At 45.9% G+C, this 18,492-nt stretch overlaps 1 protein-coding gene across 1 annotated transcript in view; it reads left to right on the top strand.

The window, feature by feature from the left end:
• Window positions 1-18,492, top strand: part of THSD7A (thrombospondin type 1 domain containing 7A) — a 395,672-nt gene that overhangs the window by 193,715 nt on the left and 183,465 nt on the right. Inside the window, exon 3 of the mRNA XM_040352268.1 lies at window positions 17,730-17,975. Within this exon, the coding sequence (XP_040208202.1) occupies window positions 17,730-17,975 (246 nt within the window). The remainder of the gene's footprint in view (window positions 1-17,729; window positions 17,976-18,492) is intronic.

An 18,492-nucleotide genomic window follows, 5' to 3' on the forward strand; every position in this document is an offset into this window, starting at 1 on the left:
ACGTTTTCACAGGCATACAATAGACACCCAGCAGGTACAATATTTAAAGGAATTTTTCATTTTTTTTAAATTGAAGCATCATTAAAATCACTGCTCCTGAATCTTTAGGTGCAAACTACAGAGCACACGGCCAGTACACACCAAGTAGCTTTAGGTGCAAACTACAGAGCACACAGGCAATAAACCACGTAAGAATACTGCAGCAAGCACAATTACCTGCCTGCCAGTAAATTAGGAAGAACTGATCTAGCTAAACTATACAGTGTATAAATATATGTACAACACCTGGGATGTATATATATCCTCTACACACTGTAACATTAACTGACTAGCCTGCCTGCCTGCCTGCCTGCTCTATCTACCTGCAAAAAATGACACTCTCTCTGTCCTCTCAACCACCGCAACACACTACACAAGGCCGACCTGCAGGCGGCCTTTTATATTTCTTTGTCGTATCCTAAACCCCCTGAGCCATAATTGTCCAAAGCCACCCTGGCTTTGGCCAATTATGGCTCCCCGTTTTTTGCAAGCTGTGATTGGCCAAGCATGCGGGTCATAGTGCATGCTTGGCCAATCATCAGCCAGCGATGCCACAGTGAATTATGGACTGTGAAACGTAACTCGAATTTGGCGCGAACGACCCGTTTTGTTCGTATTTCGACGAACGATTGAACATACGATGTTCGAGTCGAACATGAGTTTTGAGTTGAATACGAAGCTCATCCCTAATAGTAGCCCATTATGCTTTACCTTTGCAGGGAAACAAAGAGGAAGTAAAACCCATCAGGGTTTACTTCCTCTTTGAGGCTGGGTTCACACTACGGTTTTCCCGTCCGTCAGCCGCATACGATTTATATGAAAAAACGTATGCGGCTGAAACGGACGGGAACGTATGGCACCGCACATATGTGCGTTTCCATTAACATTAATGTTAAAGGAAAACGTATGCGGTTGCCATACTGTTTTAAAAACGACCGCAAAACCGTGGTTGAACACGGTTTTGCGTACGTTTAAAAAACGTTTTGCCAGCAAATCGTACGCACCCGGATGCATCCGAGTGCATACGATTTGCAATGCATTGTCTATCTCTACGTTTTCCCGTCCGGGCCCGTACGTTTTCAATACTGAAATCGTATGCGGCTGACGGACGGGAAAACCGTAGTGTGAACCCAGCCTAACAAGCAGGTGTTCCTCATAAAGTAGCCATGGAGTGTATGTAAAACCATAGTAAAAATAAAAAATAAAGAAAACACTGTAAGAAAACGTACATGGAGTGTAAAGTAACCAGGCACAATGCAGAACACAGGAAAAGTCGAAAAGTCACGTATTGCCACAGGTCTAAGATCGAACTCATTTGATGTCTACTTGAGCGAGAAAATCTTCATTCCCAGTTAATATCTATTTGGGGAATTATCCTTTCTACTATTCTCTACATGGAGAATTGATAATGACTCAGCTAATGTGGCTGAACGATAAAATTAAAAAAGAAACAAATTACTCTAATTGATCTATCTCTTTTAATTAACCAGCAACTGATAATTGGTAAGGCAAAATCGTGGTGGATGGGCATTACTTAGGGAACAGTAATGTAAATATATATATAGAATTGTCATCATTAATCAGACATGGAACAAGCTGATGGAATAGATTTTGGAACACTGGGCCGGATTCAAAGAGATTTTCGCATTTATTACGGAGGGCGCAGGGCAACGATTTTGCCCTGCGCCCCCGCAATTTTTTTGTACTGCCCTCGATTCACGGAGCAGAAGCTCCGTAAATTGCGCGGGCGCACCAGCAAAATGCCCGGTGAAAGAGCACGCAATTTAAATGATCCCGTAGGGGGCGGGAATCATTTAAATTAGGCGAGTTCCGGCGCCGAGCGTAGAGCGCATGCTCCGTCGGGAAAGTTTCCCGACGTGCATTGCGGCAAATGACGTCGCAAGGACGTCATTTGCTTCAAAGTGAACGTGAATGGCGTCCAGCGCCATTCACGATTCACTTACGCAAACTACGTAAAATTCAAATTTCGCGACGCGGGAACGACGGGTATACGTAACATGGGCTGCCTTGCGCGAAAACCGCCGTACGTAAACGACGTAAATTGCGTACGCAGGGCTCGCGCAACGTTGTGAATCGGTGTTAGTATGCAATTTGCATACTATACACTGAGCACAACGGGAACGCAACCTAGCGGCCATCGCTAGAATGCAGCCTAAGATATGCGGGCATAAGAGCCTTATGCCGCGCAGATTTTAGGCTGCAGTCGGCGTAACGAGGTTCCTGAATCAGGAGCACTCGTTACGCCGGGGCAAGTAAGCAATTGCGCTGTGTAACCTATGGTTACACAGGCGCAATTGCTTCTTGAATCCACCCCACTGTGGTCTATGGGTTATCTGACAAGGCGGTAGTATAACAACCTATCAGATGTCAGGTTTTATTTGTCAACAACAGTTTGAAAATGAAAATGTGGTTTCCAGTTAGTTGACAACAATTACTACACAGTTCTTCATGTCTACAGTGGACTGAGCATCGCGTATACTTTTTCATGCCTGGGATACCTGGGAATTTTTGGTAATTGGAAATTCCTGGGATTGGAGGTGGAGGTAAATTTTGGGTGTGGTCAAAAAAAGAGTATAAAAGTAGAGGGGCTTAACCGGTTAAGACCCGGACGGCTATGCAGGTTAAGGACCTGGCCCCTTTTTGCGATTTGGCACTGCGTCGCTTTAACTGACAGTTGCGCGGTCGTGCGACGTGGCTCCCAAACAAAATTGGCGTCCTTTTTTCCCCACAAATAGAGATTTCTTTTGGTGGTATTTGATTACCTCTGCGGTTTTTATTTTTCGTGCTATAAACAAAAATAGAGCGTCAATTTAAAAAAATATATATATTTCTTACTTTTTGCTATAATAAATATCCCCAAAATATATATAAAAAGAAATGTTTTCCCCAGTTTAGGCCGATACGTATTCTTCTACATATTTTTGGTAAAAAGAAAATCGCAATAAGCGTTTATTGATTGTTTTGCGCAAAAGTTATAGCGTTTACAAAATAGGGGAGAGTTTTATGGCATTTTTATTAATATTTATTTCTTACTAGTAATGGCGGCGATCAGCGATTTTTTTTCATGACTGCGACATTGTGGCGGACACATCTGACACTTTTGACACATTTTTGGGACAATTGTAATTTTCACAGCAAAAAGTGCTATAAAAATGCACTGATTACTGTGAAAATTACAATGGCAGTGAAGGGGTTAACCACTAGGGGGCGCTGTAGGGGTTAAGTGTGACCTCATGTGTGTTTCTTACTGTAGGGGGGGCGGGGCTGTACGTGTGACATCACTGATCATCATTGCCTATGACAGGGAACAGACGATCACTGACACTGCCACAGAGAAGAACGGGGAAGGTTTGTTTACACAACCCTCTCCCCGTTCTTCAACCCCTGTGACCCGATCGCGGGACACCGTGGGTGCGGTCACGGAGCTTTGGACCGGGTCGCGAGTGCGCCGCCGGGGGCGTGCTCGCAACCCACGGTTGGGTTCTTAAAGGGGACGTACATGTACGCCCTTATGCCCAGCCGTGCCATTCTGTCGAAGTCTATCGTCGTGCGGCGGTCCTTAAGTGGTTAAAGGATAGGTCTACAGACCATTCCAGTGATAATGTCAGTGCACTTTGACCTTAACCCGGCACTGCTACTGGGACAGGGTTGCCATCCGGGAGGGGGATAGGACGAGCCTAGGAGAGGATTGAGGAAGTGGGAGTGGGTACTGGCAAAAAAAAGTTCTGGCTCCCCACCAGACAACCTGCAACCCGGTTACAAGCTGGGGGGGAGGGAGAGATGGAACAGTACTTTGCTTTTGAAGTTAAAGTGGAGTTCCACCCATAAATATAACATTACATCAGTAGTTTTAAAAAAATGTCATTAGTCCTTTCCGAAAAAAAATTTTTTTTAGATGCCTTCAAAGTGTTGTTGCTAGGCAGAATAGTTAACCACTTAAGCCCCGGACCAATATGCAGCCTAAAGACCCAAGGTGTTTTTACAGTTCGGGACTGCGTCGCTTTAACAGACAATTGCGCGGTCGTGCGACGTGGCTCCCAAACAAAATTGGCGTCCTTTTTTCCCCACAAATAGAGCTTTCTTTTGGTGGTATTTGATCACATCTGCGGTTTTTAGTTTTTGCGCTATAAACAAAAATAGAGCGACAATTTTGAAAAAAAAGCAATATTTTTTACTTTTTGCTGTAATAAATATCCCCCAAAAACATATATAAAAACATTTTTTTTCCTCAGTTTAGGCCGATACGTATTCTTCTACCTATTTTTAGTAAAAAAAATCGCAATAAGCGTTTATCGATTGGTTTGCGCAAAATTTATAGTGTTTACAAAATAGGGGATAGTTTTATTGCATTTTTATTTTTTTATTTTTTTTTACTACTAATGGCGGCGATCAGCAATTTTTTTCGTGACTGCGACATTATGGCGGACACTTCGGACAATTTTGACACATTTTTGGGACCATTGTCATTTTCACAGCAAAAAATGCATTTAAATTGCATTCTTTATTGTGAAAATGACAGTTGCAGTTTGGGAGTTAACCACAGGTGGCGCTGTAGGAGTTAGGGTGCACCTAGTATGTGTTTACAACTGTTTGGGGGTGTGGCTGTAGGAATGACGTCATCGATCGTGTCTTCCCTATAAAGGGAATGACGCGATCGATGCGCCGCCATAGTGAAGGACGGGGAAGCCGTGTTTACACACGGCTCTCCTCGTTCTTCAGCTCCGGGGAGCGATCGCGACGGAGCGGCTATAAACAAATAGCCGCGCCGTGGTCCCGGATCGCTCCCCGAGCGGACCCGACCTCCGCATGTAGCGGGGGGGGGTCCCGATCGGACCCCCCACCCGCTAATAGGCGAGGACGTACGTGTACGCCCATGTGCCTGTACGTGCCATATTGTGGACGTATATGTACATGCGGGGGTCGGGAACTGGTTAATCTTCCCACTTCCTGCACCTAGGTGCTTAAGCTTCCTAACCTACACCGCACAGACTCCTGGGAATGTAGTGGGTGTAACTTTCCAGGAGTCTGTGCACTCCCCAGTCTCGAAGAATCATGTGACTTGGACAGCACAGGTGCTGAAACCTGATCTGACACTGCTTGTGCAGCACTGAGCATGTGCGAGGTCTGCAAGGCTGAAATCCAGGAAGTCATACAGTCTGGCTTCATGATGCCCACACTTAAGATGGCCCCAGTCAATTTCTATTTTATAAAGTGTCTAAATGCTGTAACAACCTAACAAAACGGACTTTAGTTTACAGACTAACTTTACTAGAATACATTAAGCTTGTGTATTACAGGGGTATTTATATTTAAAAAGTGAAATTGTGGCCGGAACTCCGCTTTAAGTTGTTTTTAGGCCAAGATTTTGGCTTTCCTTTCCAGTAAAAAGGTTTGACTGCATTTTGCAAAAGAAAGTTTTCAACAGAGTTAAGATTTGTGTAGTAAAAGCGTGTAGTACTAAGTGAGTGAAAGTGATCTGACCTCTTAATGTGCTGTTCGCAAGTTAAATAATGCATGAAGAGAGCATTAAAAAGCCGTTAGGTATGAGTGAGCATTAAAACAGCCAGAGGTAACATCCACAAGTACAGAGTCAAAGGGTCTGATTTACTAAAGTCAAGATCACGCTGACAAACTACTCACGCCGGCTCTCAAGGAAAATGAATTCTCTCAACTCATTTATCTCTTGACCCGAGCGAAGCTTGGTTATTAGTCTCTTGCATGGAGTTTACTATAAGGCCACACAAGCTTTGGTTTTCATAAGAGGAGGGAGGCCTGCGATTAGAAGAGGTGGGGGATGACTGTCACAATCTCCTTGGACCGCCAAAGGTGGACCATTCAACATCTCCTGGAGAACACAGTCAATAACTGTGTACCCCAAGAGGAAACAAAACTACTCTGACTCTTGCCAACCACCCCACATGACCTAACCTGCCCACAAATACTCTCCCGACAGGTCCCGGCTCCCACTCTCAATTGACAAGAAACTGTCCAATCAGAAAAAGGGGCTACAGTAGTAAAAAAAATTCTTCCACCCACCATCATCACCCAAAATCCAACCACCACCAACCCACTTCACCACCACCACAGTGAAAATTCCCTCCACCACTACCCTACTCCACCACCACCACCCAAAATCCCATCACCACCCCACTGCTACCAACACCACCACAACCCAAAATCCCACCATCAATGCCCCACTCCACCACCAACACCCAAAATCCCACCACCAACACCATCACCAACCCATTACATTGCCACCAACACCACCACCACCCAAAATCCCACTATCACCACACCAGTCCACCACCACCACCCAAATTCCCACCATCACCACTCCAGTCCACCACCAATACCCCACTCCACCACCAACACCATCACCACCTCACTCCACCACCAACACCCAAAATACCATCACCAACACCACCACCCAAAATTTCACCACCAACACCACCCAAAATCCCACCATCACCACCCCAGCCCACTGCCACCAACACCACCACCACCAAAAATACCACCATCACCACCAAACTCCACCACCAACACCCAAAATATTGTAATAGAAATAAAAATTATTAAAAAAAATGAATAAAAGGGACAGTGTAAAAATAAAATAAATCAAGAAAGCCCACCATCACCACCCAACATCCAACCACCACCAACCCACTTCACCACCACCACAGTGAAAAATCCCTCCACCACTACCCCACTCCACCACCAACACCCAAAATCCCACCACCAAAACCACCACCCAAAATCCCACCATCACCACCCCACCCCACTGCCACCACCACCACCCAAAATCCCACCATTACCACCAAACTCCACCACCAACACCCAAAATCTTGTAATAGAAATAAAAATAAGAAAGAATTTTAAGCCGCCCCATCCCTCTGTGCTCGCACACATACGTAAGTCTCGCACACATACGTAAACAGTGTTTGCACCACAAAAGTTAGAGTGAGAACAATAATTCTAGTGCTAGACCTTCTCTGTAACTCTAAATCGTTAACCTGTAAAAAAAATTCAAGCCTCGCCTATGCAGATTTTTAAGTATTATAGTTTGTCGTCATTCCACGAGCGTGCGCAATTTTAAATCATGACATAGTTACATAATTAGTCAGGTGGAAAAAAGACAAATGTCCATCCAGTTCAACCATAAAAATAATCAAATAAAATAAAAAATATCATACAATCCCATATACCCAATTCTATACCCACATGTTATTCCAGAGGAAGGCAAACAACCCCAGCAGAGCATGCTCCAATTTGCTACAGCAGGGGAAAAAATTCCTTCCTGGTCCCCCCGAGAGGCAATCAGATTTTTCCAGGAACAACTTTACCTATAAATGTCAGTACCCAGTTATATTCTGTACATTTAGGAAAGTATCCAGGTCTTTTTTAAAGCAATCTATTGATGTTAATCATCTATTTACTTGGCGTAACATCATCTTTTATATTATACAAAAAAACTGGGGTATATATTTTGCTTTTGTTTTTTTTTTATTCATTAACCACTTAAGCCCCAGACCATTTTGTTGCTCAATAACCGGGCCACTTTTTGCGATTCAGCACTGCGTCGCTTTAACTAACAATTGCGCAGTCGTGCGACGTGGCTCCCAAACAAAATTGACGTCCTTTTTTCCCCCCAAATAGAGATTTCTTTTGGTGGTATTTGATCACCTCTGAGTTTTTTATTTTTTGCGCTATAAACAAAAATAGAGCGTCAATTTTGAAAAAAAAAAAAACAATATTTTAAACTTTTTGCTATATGAAATATCCCCCAAAAATATATATATAAAAAAAATGTTTCCTCAGTTTAGGCCGATACGTATTCTTCTATCTATTTTTGGTAAAAAAATCGCAATAAGCGTTTATTGATTGGTTTGCGCAAAAGTTATAGCGTTTACAAAATAGGGGGTAGTTTTGTGGCATTTTTATTAATAATTTTTTTTTTTTTTTACTAGTAATGGCGGCGATCAGCGATTTTTATCGTGACTGCGACATTATGGCGGACACATCGGACACTTTTGACACATTTTTGGCACCATTGTCATTTTTACAGCAATCAGAGCTATAAAAATGCACTGGTTACTGTGAAAATGGCACTGGCAGTGAAGGGGGTTAACCAATAGGTGGCGCTGTAGGGGTTAAGTGTGCCCTAGTGAGTGTTTCTCACTGTAGGGGGGGATGGGCTGTGTGTGACAAGACAGTCATCGCCGCTACTGATTACAGGAAGCGGTGATCACTGTCATTGTCACTAGGCAGAGCGGGGAGATGCTTGTTTACATTAGCATCTCCCCGCTCTATCACTGTCTACGTATATATGCGTGCAGCGGTCGGGAAGCAGTTAAAGTGTATTTTCTCCCAAACAAATGCGTTTTTTGCACAAATGCGCTGTGCAAATACCGTGTGACATAAAACATTGCAATGATCATTTTATTCCCTAGGGTCTTTGCTAAATATATATATATATATATATATATATATATATATATAGGGCCAGATCCACGTAGAACGGCGTAATTTTAAGCGGGCGTAGCGTATCGTAGTTACGCTACGCCGCCGCTATTTTGACAGGCAAATGCAGTATTCTCAAAGCAAAATTGCGGCGGCGTAGCGTACATAGGCCGGCGTAAGCCCGCCTAATTCAAATATGGAACATGTGGGCGTGTTTGATGTTAATGTATTGTGACCCCACGCAAATGACGCTTTTTACGAACGGCGCATGCGCCGTCCGTGAAAGTATCCCAGTGCGCATGCTCCAAATTAACCCGCAAAAAGCCAATGCTTTCGACGTGAACGTAAATGACGCACAGCCCTATTCGCGAACGACTTACGCAAACGACGTAATCAACGGAAAATTCTACGCCGGCCCGACGTCCATACTTAACATTGGCTGCGCCTCATATGGCAGGAGTAACTTTACGCCGGAAAAAGCCTAACGTAAACGGTCTATCTGTACTGCGACGGCCGGGCGTACGTTCGTGAATTGGCGTATCTAGCTGATTTACATATTCTAGGCGTAAATCAGCGTACACGCCCCTAGCGGCCAGCGTAAATATGCAGTTAAGATACGACGGCGTAGGAGAGTTACGCTGGTCGTATCTTAGCAAAATTCGGGCGTATCTGATTCTTTGAATCAGGCGCCAAGATACGACGCCTCAGACTCAGAGATACGACGGCGTATCTGGAGATACGCCGTCGTATCTCCTACGTGGATCTGGCCCATAATGTTTGGGGGTTATAAGTAATTTTCTAGCAGCAAATACTGATTTAAACTTTTAAACACAAAGTGCCAGAAAAAAAGCCTGGTCTTCACGTGGTTAATGGGTAAATTTTAGGGTTTATAAATACTTAAATGGCTAAAGTGTGTTCTAAAATATTCACAGAACGGCTATTTTTACGTGGCAGTGGATGCAAAAGACCAGAGGAGAGAGGAGAGCCTGCTGGGAAAAGCAAATTAAGTCAATGAGATAATGCTGCATGCAGCGGTTGGGTTAGCGCTGTATAAAGCAATCATGGGCATCTGCAAGTAGGGGCAAGGGGGGGCAATTGCGCCCCCCTTGAATCATCATGAAGGTGCTGTAGTTGCCAGCTGCAGTGTCCGCTGTGGCCGTCACTGACTTTTTTCTGAGTCAGCCGGTTGCTCTCTGTCCTGAGCAGTCCTTTTTTTCTCAGAAAATAGGTGCAGGAACTCAACCACGACCCCCCCCAAAAATCCCCCCCCCCCCTCACACACACACCTTCCAAACCACATCAAATAGTGGATGTGGTCAAATTTTACTAACAGTTAAAGTGTCTTAACCACTTACCCCCCGGACCATATTGCTGCCCAAAGACCAGAGTACTTTTTGCGATTCGGGACTGCGTCGCTTTAACAGACAATTGCGCGGTCGTGCGACGTGGCTCCCAAACAAAATTGGCGTCCTTTTTTTCCCACAAATAGAGCTTACTTTTGGTGGTATTTGATCACCTCTGCGTTTTTTAGTTTTTGCGCTATAAACAAAAATAGAGAGCCAATTTTGAAAAAAATGAATATTTTTTACATTTTGCTATAATAAATATCCCCCAAAAATATATAAAAAAATCATTTTTTTTCCTCAGTTTAGGCCGATACGTTTTCTTCTACATATTTTTCGTAAAAAAAATCGCAATAAGCGTTTATTGATTGGTTTGCGCAAAAGTTATAGCGTTTACAAAATAGGGGGTATTTTTATGTCATTTTTATTATATTTTTTTTTACTAGTAATGGCGGCGATCAGCGATTTTTTTTTCGGTATTGCGACATTATGGCGGAAACTTCGGACACTTTTGACACATTTTTGGGACCATTGGCATTTTTATAGCGATCAGTGCTATAAAAATGCATTGGATTACTATAAAAATGCCACTGGCAGTGAAGGGGTTAACACTAGGGGGCGGGGAAGGGGTTAAGTATGCCTGGGTGTGTTCTTACTTTGGGGGGGGGGGGGGTGGCCTCACTAGGGGAAACACTGATCCTCTGTTCATACATTGTATGAACCGAACATCAGCATTTCCCCTGCTGACAGGACCGGGAGCTGTGTGTTTACACACACAGCTCCCGGTCCCCGCTCTGTAACGAGCGATCGCGTGTGCCCGGCGGCGATCGCGCCCGCCGGGCACACGCACGGGAGTCGGGGGCGAGCGGGGGGTGCGCGCGCCCCTAGTGGCGGCTGGGAGAGAGGACGTCATATTACGTGCTCTCGCCCAGCATAGCCACCTTGTGGACGTATAACGACGGTGCGCGGTCGGCAAGTGGTTAAAGGGGCAATAAAAACCAGGAGTGCATTATGTACAGAAATTTTAGGGTTGTCCCGATACCACTTTTTTAAGACCAAGTACAAGTACCGATACTTTTTTTTCAAGTACTCGCCGTTACCGATTACCGATACTTTTTTTTAATGTCATGTGACAGTGGCACATATGTCAGTATTTTATTTTTTATTAATGTTTTTTTTACAATGCTTTCTTCTTTTTTTAGGGGGGGGGGGGTGGGGAGTGGATGGTGTCAGTGTGTTTTTTATTTTTATTATTTTTTACAATTCATTTCTTTAAATATTTATTGCAATTTTTTTTTTAGCGCTGTTGGGGGGGCCTTTGGTGAGATATCAGGGGTCTTAACAGACCTCTGACATCTCACCTTTGAGACAAAGAAAGGGACTAAGGACACAGATTCCCCAGTCCCTTTCTCTGCAGCCTCAGCTAAAATGAATGGACAGGAGACAGAGGGCCAGATCCTCGTAGTGCAGCGCATTCCTACGTCCGGCGTAGCGTATCTCTGATACAGCGCATTTTCCTTATCCTCAAAGAATTTGCGCCGTAAGTTACGGCGGCGTAGTGTAACTTTGGCGGCGTAAGGGCGCGCAATTCAAATGTATGTGATGGGGGCGTGTTTTATGTTAATACGTCGTGACCCGACGTAAATGACATTTTTTTTTAACGGCGCATGCACCGTCCGTGGGGGTATCCCAGTGCGCATGCTTGAAAATAAACCGGAACAAGCCAATGTTTACGACGATGACGTCATTTTACGCAAATCCCTATTCGCGAACGACTTACGCAAACAATGTAAAAAATTTAAAATTTGACGCGGGAAAGACGGCCATACTTAACATAGGATACGCCTCATATAGCAGGGGTAACGGATAAAAAATCCGCCGGGCGCACGTACGTTTCTGAATCGGCGTATCCAGCTCATTTGCATATTCTACGCTGAAATCGACGGAAGCGCCACCTAGCGGCCAGCGTAAATATGCAACTAAGATACGACGGCGTAAGAGACGACGACGCCAGTCGGATCTTAGCCTAATTTCAGCGTATCTTGCCTTCTGAATACAGAAAGAAGATACGCCGGTGCAGCTTTGAATTTACGCGGCGTAAATTCTTTCAGAATCGAGCCCTATATATACAAAGCCCGTTGAGCTGAGTGGGACATTTATTTTCTAAGTGCCAATAACTAGGATTTGGACAACACGGCGATGTTCGAAAACGTGGATTACCATTATTCTTTTCTGGGATTTAATTTTCATGAATATTGCTCGTGTTCTAATCACGCCTGGCGAAGTAAAGTGGCACACGTCTCCGAGGCTTTCTGGAAGGACTATGGTACAATGCTGGCAGCTAATGCATTCTGTTTGTCTGTTTTGTAATGGGAAGTACAGAGTTGCTGTCATATAACAGAATGTAGTTACATGTCATCATTTCCATCAGGAGACCAAAAGCAAAAGATTCATTCCCTTTATAAAAGTAGTGGTAGAGCCATATATATTAACCCTTTGTACACCCAGGTCAATCATACCCCCAAAACGGTTGGTTTATGGCACATATACAGCCTAGAACAGCCTTTCTCAACCAGGGTTCTGTGGGACCTCGGGGGTTCCTCCAGGTCCACAGGGGCAGGGCTAGGGTGACCACGTGTCCCGGATTGCCCGGGACAGTCCCGCATTTTGCAGGTCTGTCCCGGGAACCTTCATTCCAGGTCAATACGGTGTCCTGGAATGAAACTGACACAGCCACCCCCCCAAGCCAAACTAATGCCCCCACAAAAAAATGCCACATCACCGCTTTACTCACTGACAGTACTTGTCCTGGCCGGGAATGCATAGAGGAGCACAGACCCCACCCCCTGCTTGTGATTGGAGAAATCATAAATCCGCCTCTTGTGTCCAATCACTGTGCTGTGATTCGTTACAGCACAAGCTGATTTTTGGGAAGGGGGTTGTCCCTGAATGGTAGTTTGGAAATGTGGTCACCTTAGGCAGGGCAGGACTTAGGGTGATGGGGGTGCCTGGGCTTGAGTGTTGATTGAGGGGCCCCCTGGAGCCGAGAAGAAGGGGGGGCGGTGGCGTCAATCAAAGCTGATCGAAGTTGTATAGCCAGCTTGGGGGGGGGGGGGGCGTGCCGCCGATCCGAGTTGTTGAGCGGGGGGGTGCCGCCGATCGAAGCTGATCGTAGTTGTTGAGCAAGTTGGGGCACCGATCGATCAAAGTTGTTGAGGGGTGTTGTCGATCATAGTGGTTGAGCGGGGGTAGCCCGGGGGGGGGGGGGGTGATGAGGACTTCTTACCTCTTCATCAGCAGCGGCATGGCTCTTCCTGCTTCCTCCTCCCGGTGCCCCCTATTGAGCCCAGTCAAGCCCAATGATAAGTCGTGCTTTGCGCGAAATTACGACGCGCCGACGTTTTGTGAATCGCGACGTGAAAAAAAGAGTTACGCCGGGAAAAAAAAAAAATAAAAAAAAAAAAGCGACGCGGGAAAGACGGGCATACTTTAACATGGTGGAGTAATTTTACACCATGTTAAAGGTGCCCTATCTTTGCGACGGAAATCTAACACTTGCGACGACGTAACGACGGGGAAATCCGTTGTGAATCGCCGTAACTCCTAATTTGCATACCCGACGCTGGTTTACGACGCAAACTCTCCCCAGCGGCGGCCGCGGTACTGCATCCTAAGATCCGACAGTGTAAGTCCATTACACCTGTCGGATCTAAGGGCTATCTATGCGTAACTGATTCTATGAATCGGTCGCATAGTTAGAAACAGAGATACGACGGAGTATCAGGAGATACGCCGTCGTATCTCTTTTGTGAATCTGGCCCACTTTTTCCACTATCCACCAGTTAAAGTGGAACTTCCTCCAAAATGAGACAAGGAGACGTTACAATCTTCCTCCCCCTCCTTTAAATTTGGTACATTGTTTTTTTTGGGGGGGGGGGGGCAGGTACCTGATTTTGGCAGGTACCCGCTCCCCACTTCCGGTCAGTTCCCCGGAGGGTCTGGTATGGAAAGGGGGGGGGGCACTCTGTTTTTTTTTTCCTTATTTTTTTTATTTGGCGGCGTTCTTTTTTTTCTACATTCAGCTGTCAGTGGGGAAACCTGCTGACAGCTGATGACTCATCGTTTGTTAAGGACACGGCGGCTGGCTGTGCGGCCCGCTCCTTATTAACCAGCTATTCTTTACACAGAATTTGGATCGGTCGGTACATTTTTGACCGATTCAAATTCAAATCGTTCTGAAAATTTTGAATTTGTTAGAAAATAAATAAATGAAGCAAAACCAATTTTAAAGAAATTCTTACTATTGTCATTTGGAAATTTGGATACCTCCAAATCTCTGAAGAACCAAAAACTCAAAGACTACGGGCATGAAACAAAAGATGGTCAGAGACTGCAGACATTAAACAAGAGGTGATTGAAGACAATGGACATGCTATAAGATATGCCCAGAGACTGCAGACCAGGTACAAGGTATGGTCAAAGACTGCAGTCATTTTACAGGAGATGGTCAGAGACTACAGACATTCTACAGGAGATGGTCAGAGACTACAGACATTCTACAGGATATGGTCAGAGACTGCAGACATTGTAAAGGAGATGGTCAGAGACTGCATACATAATACAGGACATGGTCAAGTGCTGCAGATATGCTACAGGAGATGCTCAGAGACTGCAAGTAAAAAACAAAAAAACATAAAAAAAAGAAGGGTGGACAGTGGACTACACAGTCCAAAAGTCAATCAGTTCAAAAGAAATGAACCAAACCATGTGTAGCACCCTCTAGTAGTGTGCTAGAGAAAGTAGGTACATTTAGACAGGTTTAGCTGGTTGCTAGGCCTGTTTGTTTTCATTCTGGGCTGGGAGTGGCTCAATGTAGCAGCCGGTGACTAAGACCTCCCTCTTCTTCCAAGAGCTTTCTAAAAGGTTCTGGAAAGAGAGGAGCAAAGGGGATATGGAGCTGCCTGGGTATTCTGAGGAGCCCAACTTGGATTGGCAGGGGTCAGGCCTCCTTAAATACCCAGGGTCAGCCCAGCTGGGGAGGAGTTGTCGGGTGGAAGAGCTGGAGTGAGAGAGTGTGGAGGCAGTTGGGGCCTTTGAGGGAGCTTCCCAGTCCTGGGGGGGGACCTTGGGCCTGGGCTCGGGTGCAGTCGGGACCAACTCTAAGAACATCTGAAGAAGTCCTTGACCAGAGGCACATGAGAGAGCAAGGAGATGAGAGTGACTGCGGGAGAGAGTACTACCAAGAGACTCCAGGGAGGACAACTGGTTGCAGCCAAGAGGGCTGGTGAGTGAGGCACAGTCAGGAGGACTGGGGAGGCACGCCTGAGAGGACTGGGAGCTTGCAGTCTGCGATGGGTGCAGAACCAGAAGAGTGGACTGTGGTGAATGGGGTAGTGGAGAGAGGCAGAGGGCTAGCAGGGCCTAAGGATGGGTTACTGGGCTCATTAGCCACGAGTAGGACAGCTAGCACCATAGACTTTCTATTTTGCTACACTATAGGGGCCGCGGTCCCTGCCTGCAAAGGGCAATTGCTAAAAGCCTGGCTGAGCCAGTGTCAAGCCTAACCGCTTTGTGCTAGCTATGCCTGGAGATTAGAATGGAAGCAATGTGATGGAGGAGAAAGACCTAAAGATTAGAGAGGAAGTGATGTGCAGGAGGAGAAATGGAGTGTATATACTGGACTGTATATAGTGGTCCCAAGCAAGTTCTACCAATTCTACTGGGCAGCTCCATATTTCCCTTGCCCTTACAGACAATCCAACATTTCGGCAGCTCCTTCAGGGGTACCGCTACACATGTAATTACTAGAAGTTAGTCTACACTTTTAAGCCTTGGACACACACCAGCTCTTTTTTTTCTGGGATTCCCAGTGGTTTTTAACCCGTTAGTTCTCCTATGGGAAACACTGCGATGGAGCAGACACATGGACGGGATTCCCGACCAAAGCTCTCATGGCAGTTTTCCTGTCGGGAAACCCTGTCGTGTGTAGGGGGAAAAAGTTACCAAGCAGGTTCTCGGTTTTCCCCTCAGGTTTCCCGGCGGACTTTTTACCCGAGGGGAAAATCCCGGAAAAAAGAGAGCTGGTTCTCTTTTTTTTTTCCCGGCAGTTTTCATGTCTGGAAATACTGCAAATACACGCGGCCGGTTTTCCCGGCCAAAAGCTCTCATGGCAGTTTTCCCAACAGGAAAACCGGTCGTGTGTACGAGGCTTTCGTGTCTTTAGTAAGCACCAAAACACAGGCTAGTGTCTGCAGGAGCCCTGAGCGCTGCATAGTAAGTTTCAAAGGGACACAGCTTGAGCACCAGGGTTCAAGGCTGGACATTTTCACCCACAAAACTGTATCTAGGTAGGACCTGCATTGTCACCACAGGACCCCATGGAAAGTCCACAGAGAGTCTTTCTAGTGGAGGTGTGTTCCTTGCATATCAACTTTTGTTGCAAATCCCCTTTTAGACTATTTCCATGGTCTTCACACAGCTTTCTAGGATATTTGGGTAGAATGTTGGGATTTTCTGGTATATACAGGAAGAGCCGGTTCACACAGGGGCGACTCGTCAGGCGACTCAGCCGCCTCAATACAGAAGTCATTTTGCAAGTCGCCTCTGAAGTGGTCTTGTGATCGCCTTGCCGAGTCGCCCCCAAAGTCGTGCCGCCCCAGTGTGAACCGGCTCTAAATGACTCCTCCTCAGGGCCGGCCCTATGATGGGACCGGGTGGTACCATGGGTACCAGGCAGCACTTTTAGGGGGGCAGCATTCTGCCGCCCGCCAGACAGCCCACTCTGCTGCCTGTGAGGACACTCGCAGCCGGAGGGGAGCAGTCTGCGAGTGAGAAAGGCAGGCGCCGCTCCCTCTGAGGAACCTGTTGTGCCGAGAATGGTTGCCCGTCGGAATGTGTTCCCCCCTAGCTCTCGGCTCCGATCAGAACTCCGCCTCTCCAGCCCTCTGCATTACCGCTCCCTCCTACTCTACCCACAAATGCTAATGATCCTATTACCGCCCGCCTCTCCAGCCCTCTGCATTGCCGCTCCCCCCTACTCTACCCACAAATGCTAATGATCCTATTACCGCCTCTCCAGCCCTCTGCATTGCCACTCCCTCCTACTCTACCCACAAATTCTTATGATCCTAATACCGCCCTGTCTCGTGCGTATCCCCGGTACAATGTTATTACTCATTATGGCAGATTGGATAGTAGCGTTTGCCCCCAGGAGACAGCCTGTGTACAGGATATATCTATGCCTATGTGGTTCAGATGACTCACGGCGAAACGCGTAGACGCACAGGGGACATTTTTCATACCTGACATCTTGTATGGTTTTCTTTTTAATGTTGTTTCATGTAACTACTTTGTAATAAAATTATATATTTTTTGCTATTCCTGTCTGTGTTGACTATAAAGTCCGACCATTGGTTGCTTTCCTTAAGCAATTTTGTCTTCATCACATGAATAGAGCCATGACAGGTCCTCTTTATACTTCTTTATACATGTATAGAGCCATGATGTTATTTTTTTGGGGGGGGGAGGGGCAGCATTTCATTCTTGGTCCCAGGCAGCACAATGTCTTGGGCCGGCACTGCTCCTCCTCAATGTAATAAGTTGTGTCATCATCTCTCAAATGCCGTGGTCATGGGTGTAGAACATTACTAAAATAGAACTACAATTAGTTGGTGCAGATGGTGATAATGTCTCTTCAAATGTGGAAATCTTTAAGGGGTGTGAATACTTTTTCAAGGCACTGTACATTCAGTTTTGGAAATCTGACAAGCTGTATGATGTAATAACTTAATTGCTACATTTAATTTTTTTTTCCATTTTTATTTTATATATTGATTAAAGAGACTAACAGCATTGTATATTTTCCTTTAGCTTTTGTCAGCAGGAGAAGCTGCCGATCACGTTCCAGTCCTGTGTGATGGACAAAGAATGTCAGATGACTGAGTGGTCAGAATGGAGTTTGTGTATAAAGTCTTGTGAGTCGGTGCCACCTACCGGACACCGCACCAGGGAAAGAACCATTCAACAGTTCCCAATTGGCAACGAAAATGAGAGCCCAGAACTGGAGGAGACGGAGTCATGCACACCTCCACCTGATGGGCCCCATGCCTGTGTAAAGTAAGTAAGGGCTGAAGACTGAAATCTTATTTTTCCATGTATTTAGCAGCTATATATGACCTAGGGGAGCCTTGGGAGTAGGTGGTAAAGTTCTCATCCGGGTCATTATGTCAATGGTGTTCTTGGTTTTCTTTAACACTCAAAATAACTACCAGCTTTCATCCACATGTCCTATTTAGTGTCTGGATGGGGCAGAAATATTTGCTAATTACATATGCGGTGTCTGCTTCCTCCCCCCTTCCCTTCTCCTCTCCTCTACTAGACTCGTCTCCTTCTTTCTCCTCCCATCGCCTTCCCTCTCCTGTCATCCTTCCCTCCCCTTTCCTGTCATTCCTCTCCTCTCTCCCCTCCTCTTCCCTTCTATTCTCCTCTCCTCTCCCCTACCTTCCCCTACCCTCTCCTCTACCCTCTCATCTCCCCTTCCCTACCCTCTCCTCTCCTCTCTTCTCCCCCCACCTCTCCTAGCCTCTTCCCTTCCCTCTACTCTGCTCTCCCCTCTCCCCTACCATCCCATACC

Source organism: Rana temporaria, chromosome 5 (genome assembly GCF_905171775.1).
Source record: "Rana temporaria chromosome 5, aRanTem1.1, whole genome shotgun sequence".
NCBI classification, from domain to species: domain Eukaryota; kingdom Metazoa; phylum Chordata; class Amphibia; order Anura; family Ranidae; genus Rana; species Rana temporaria.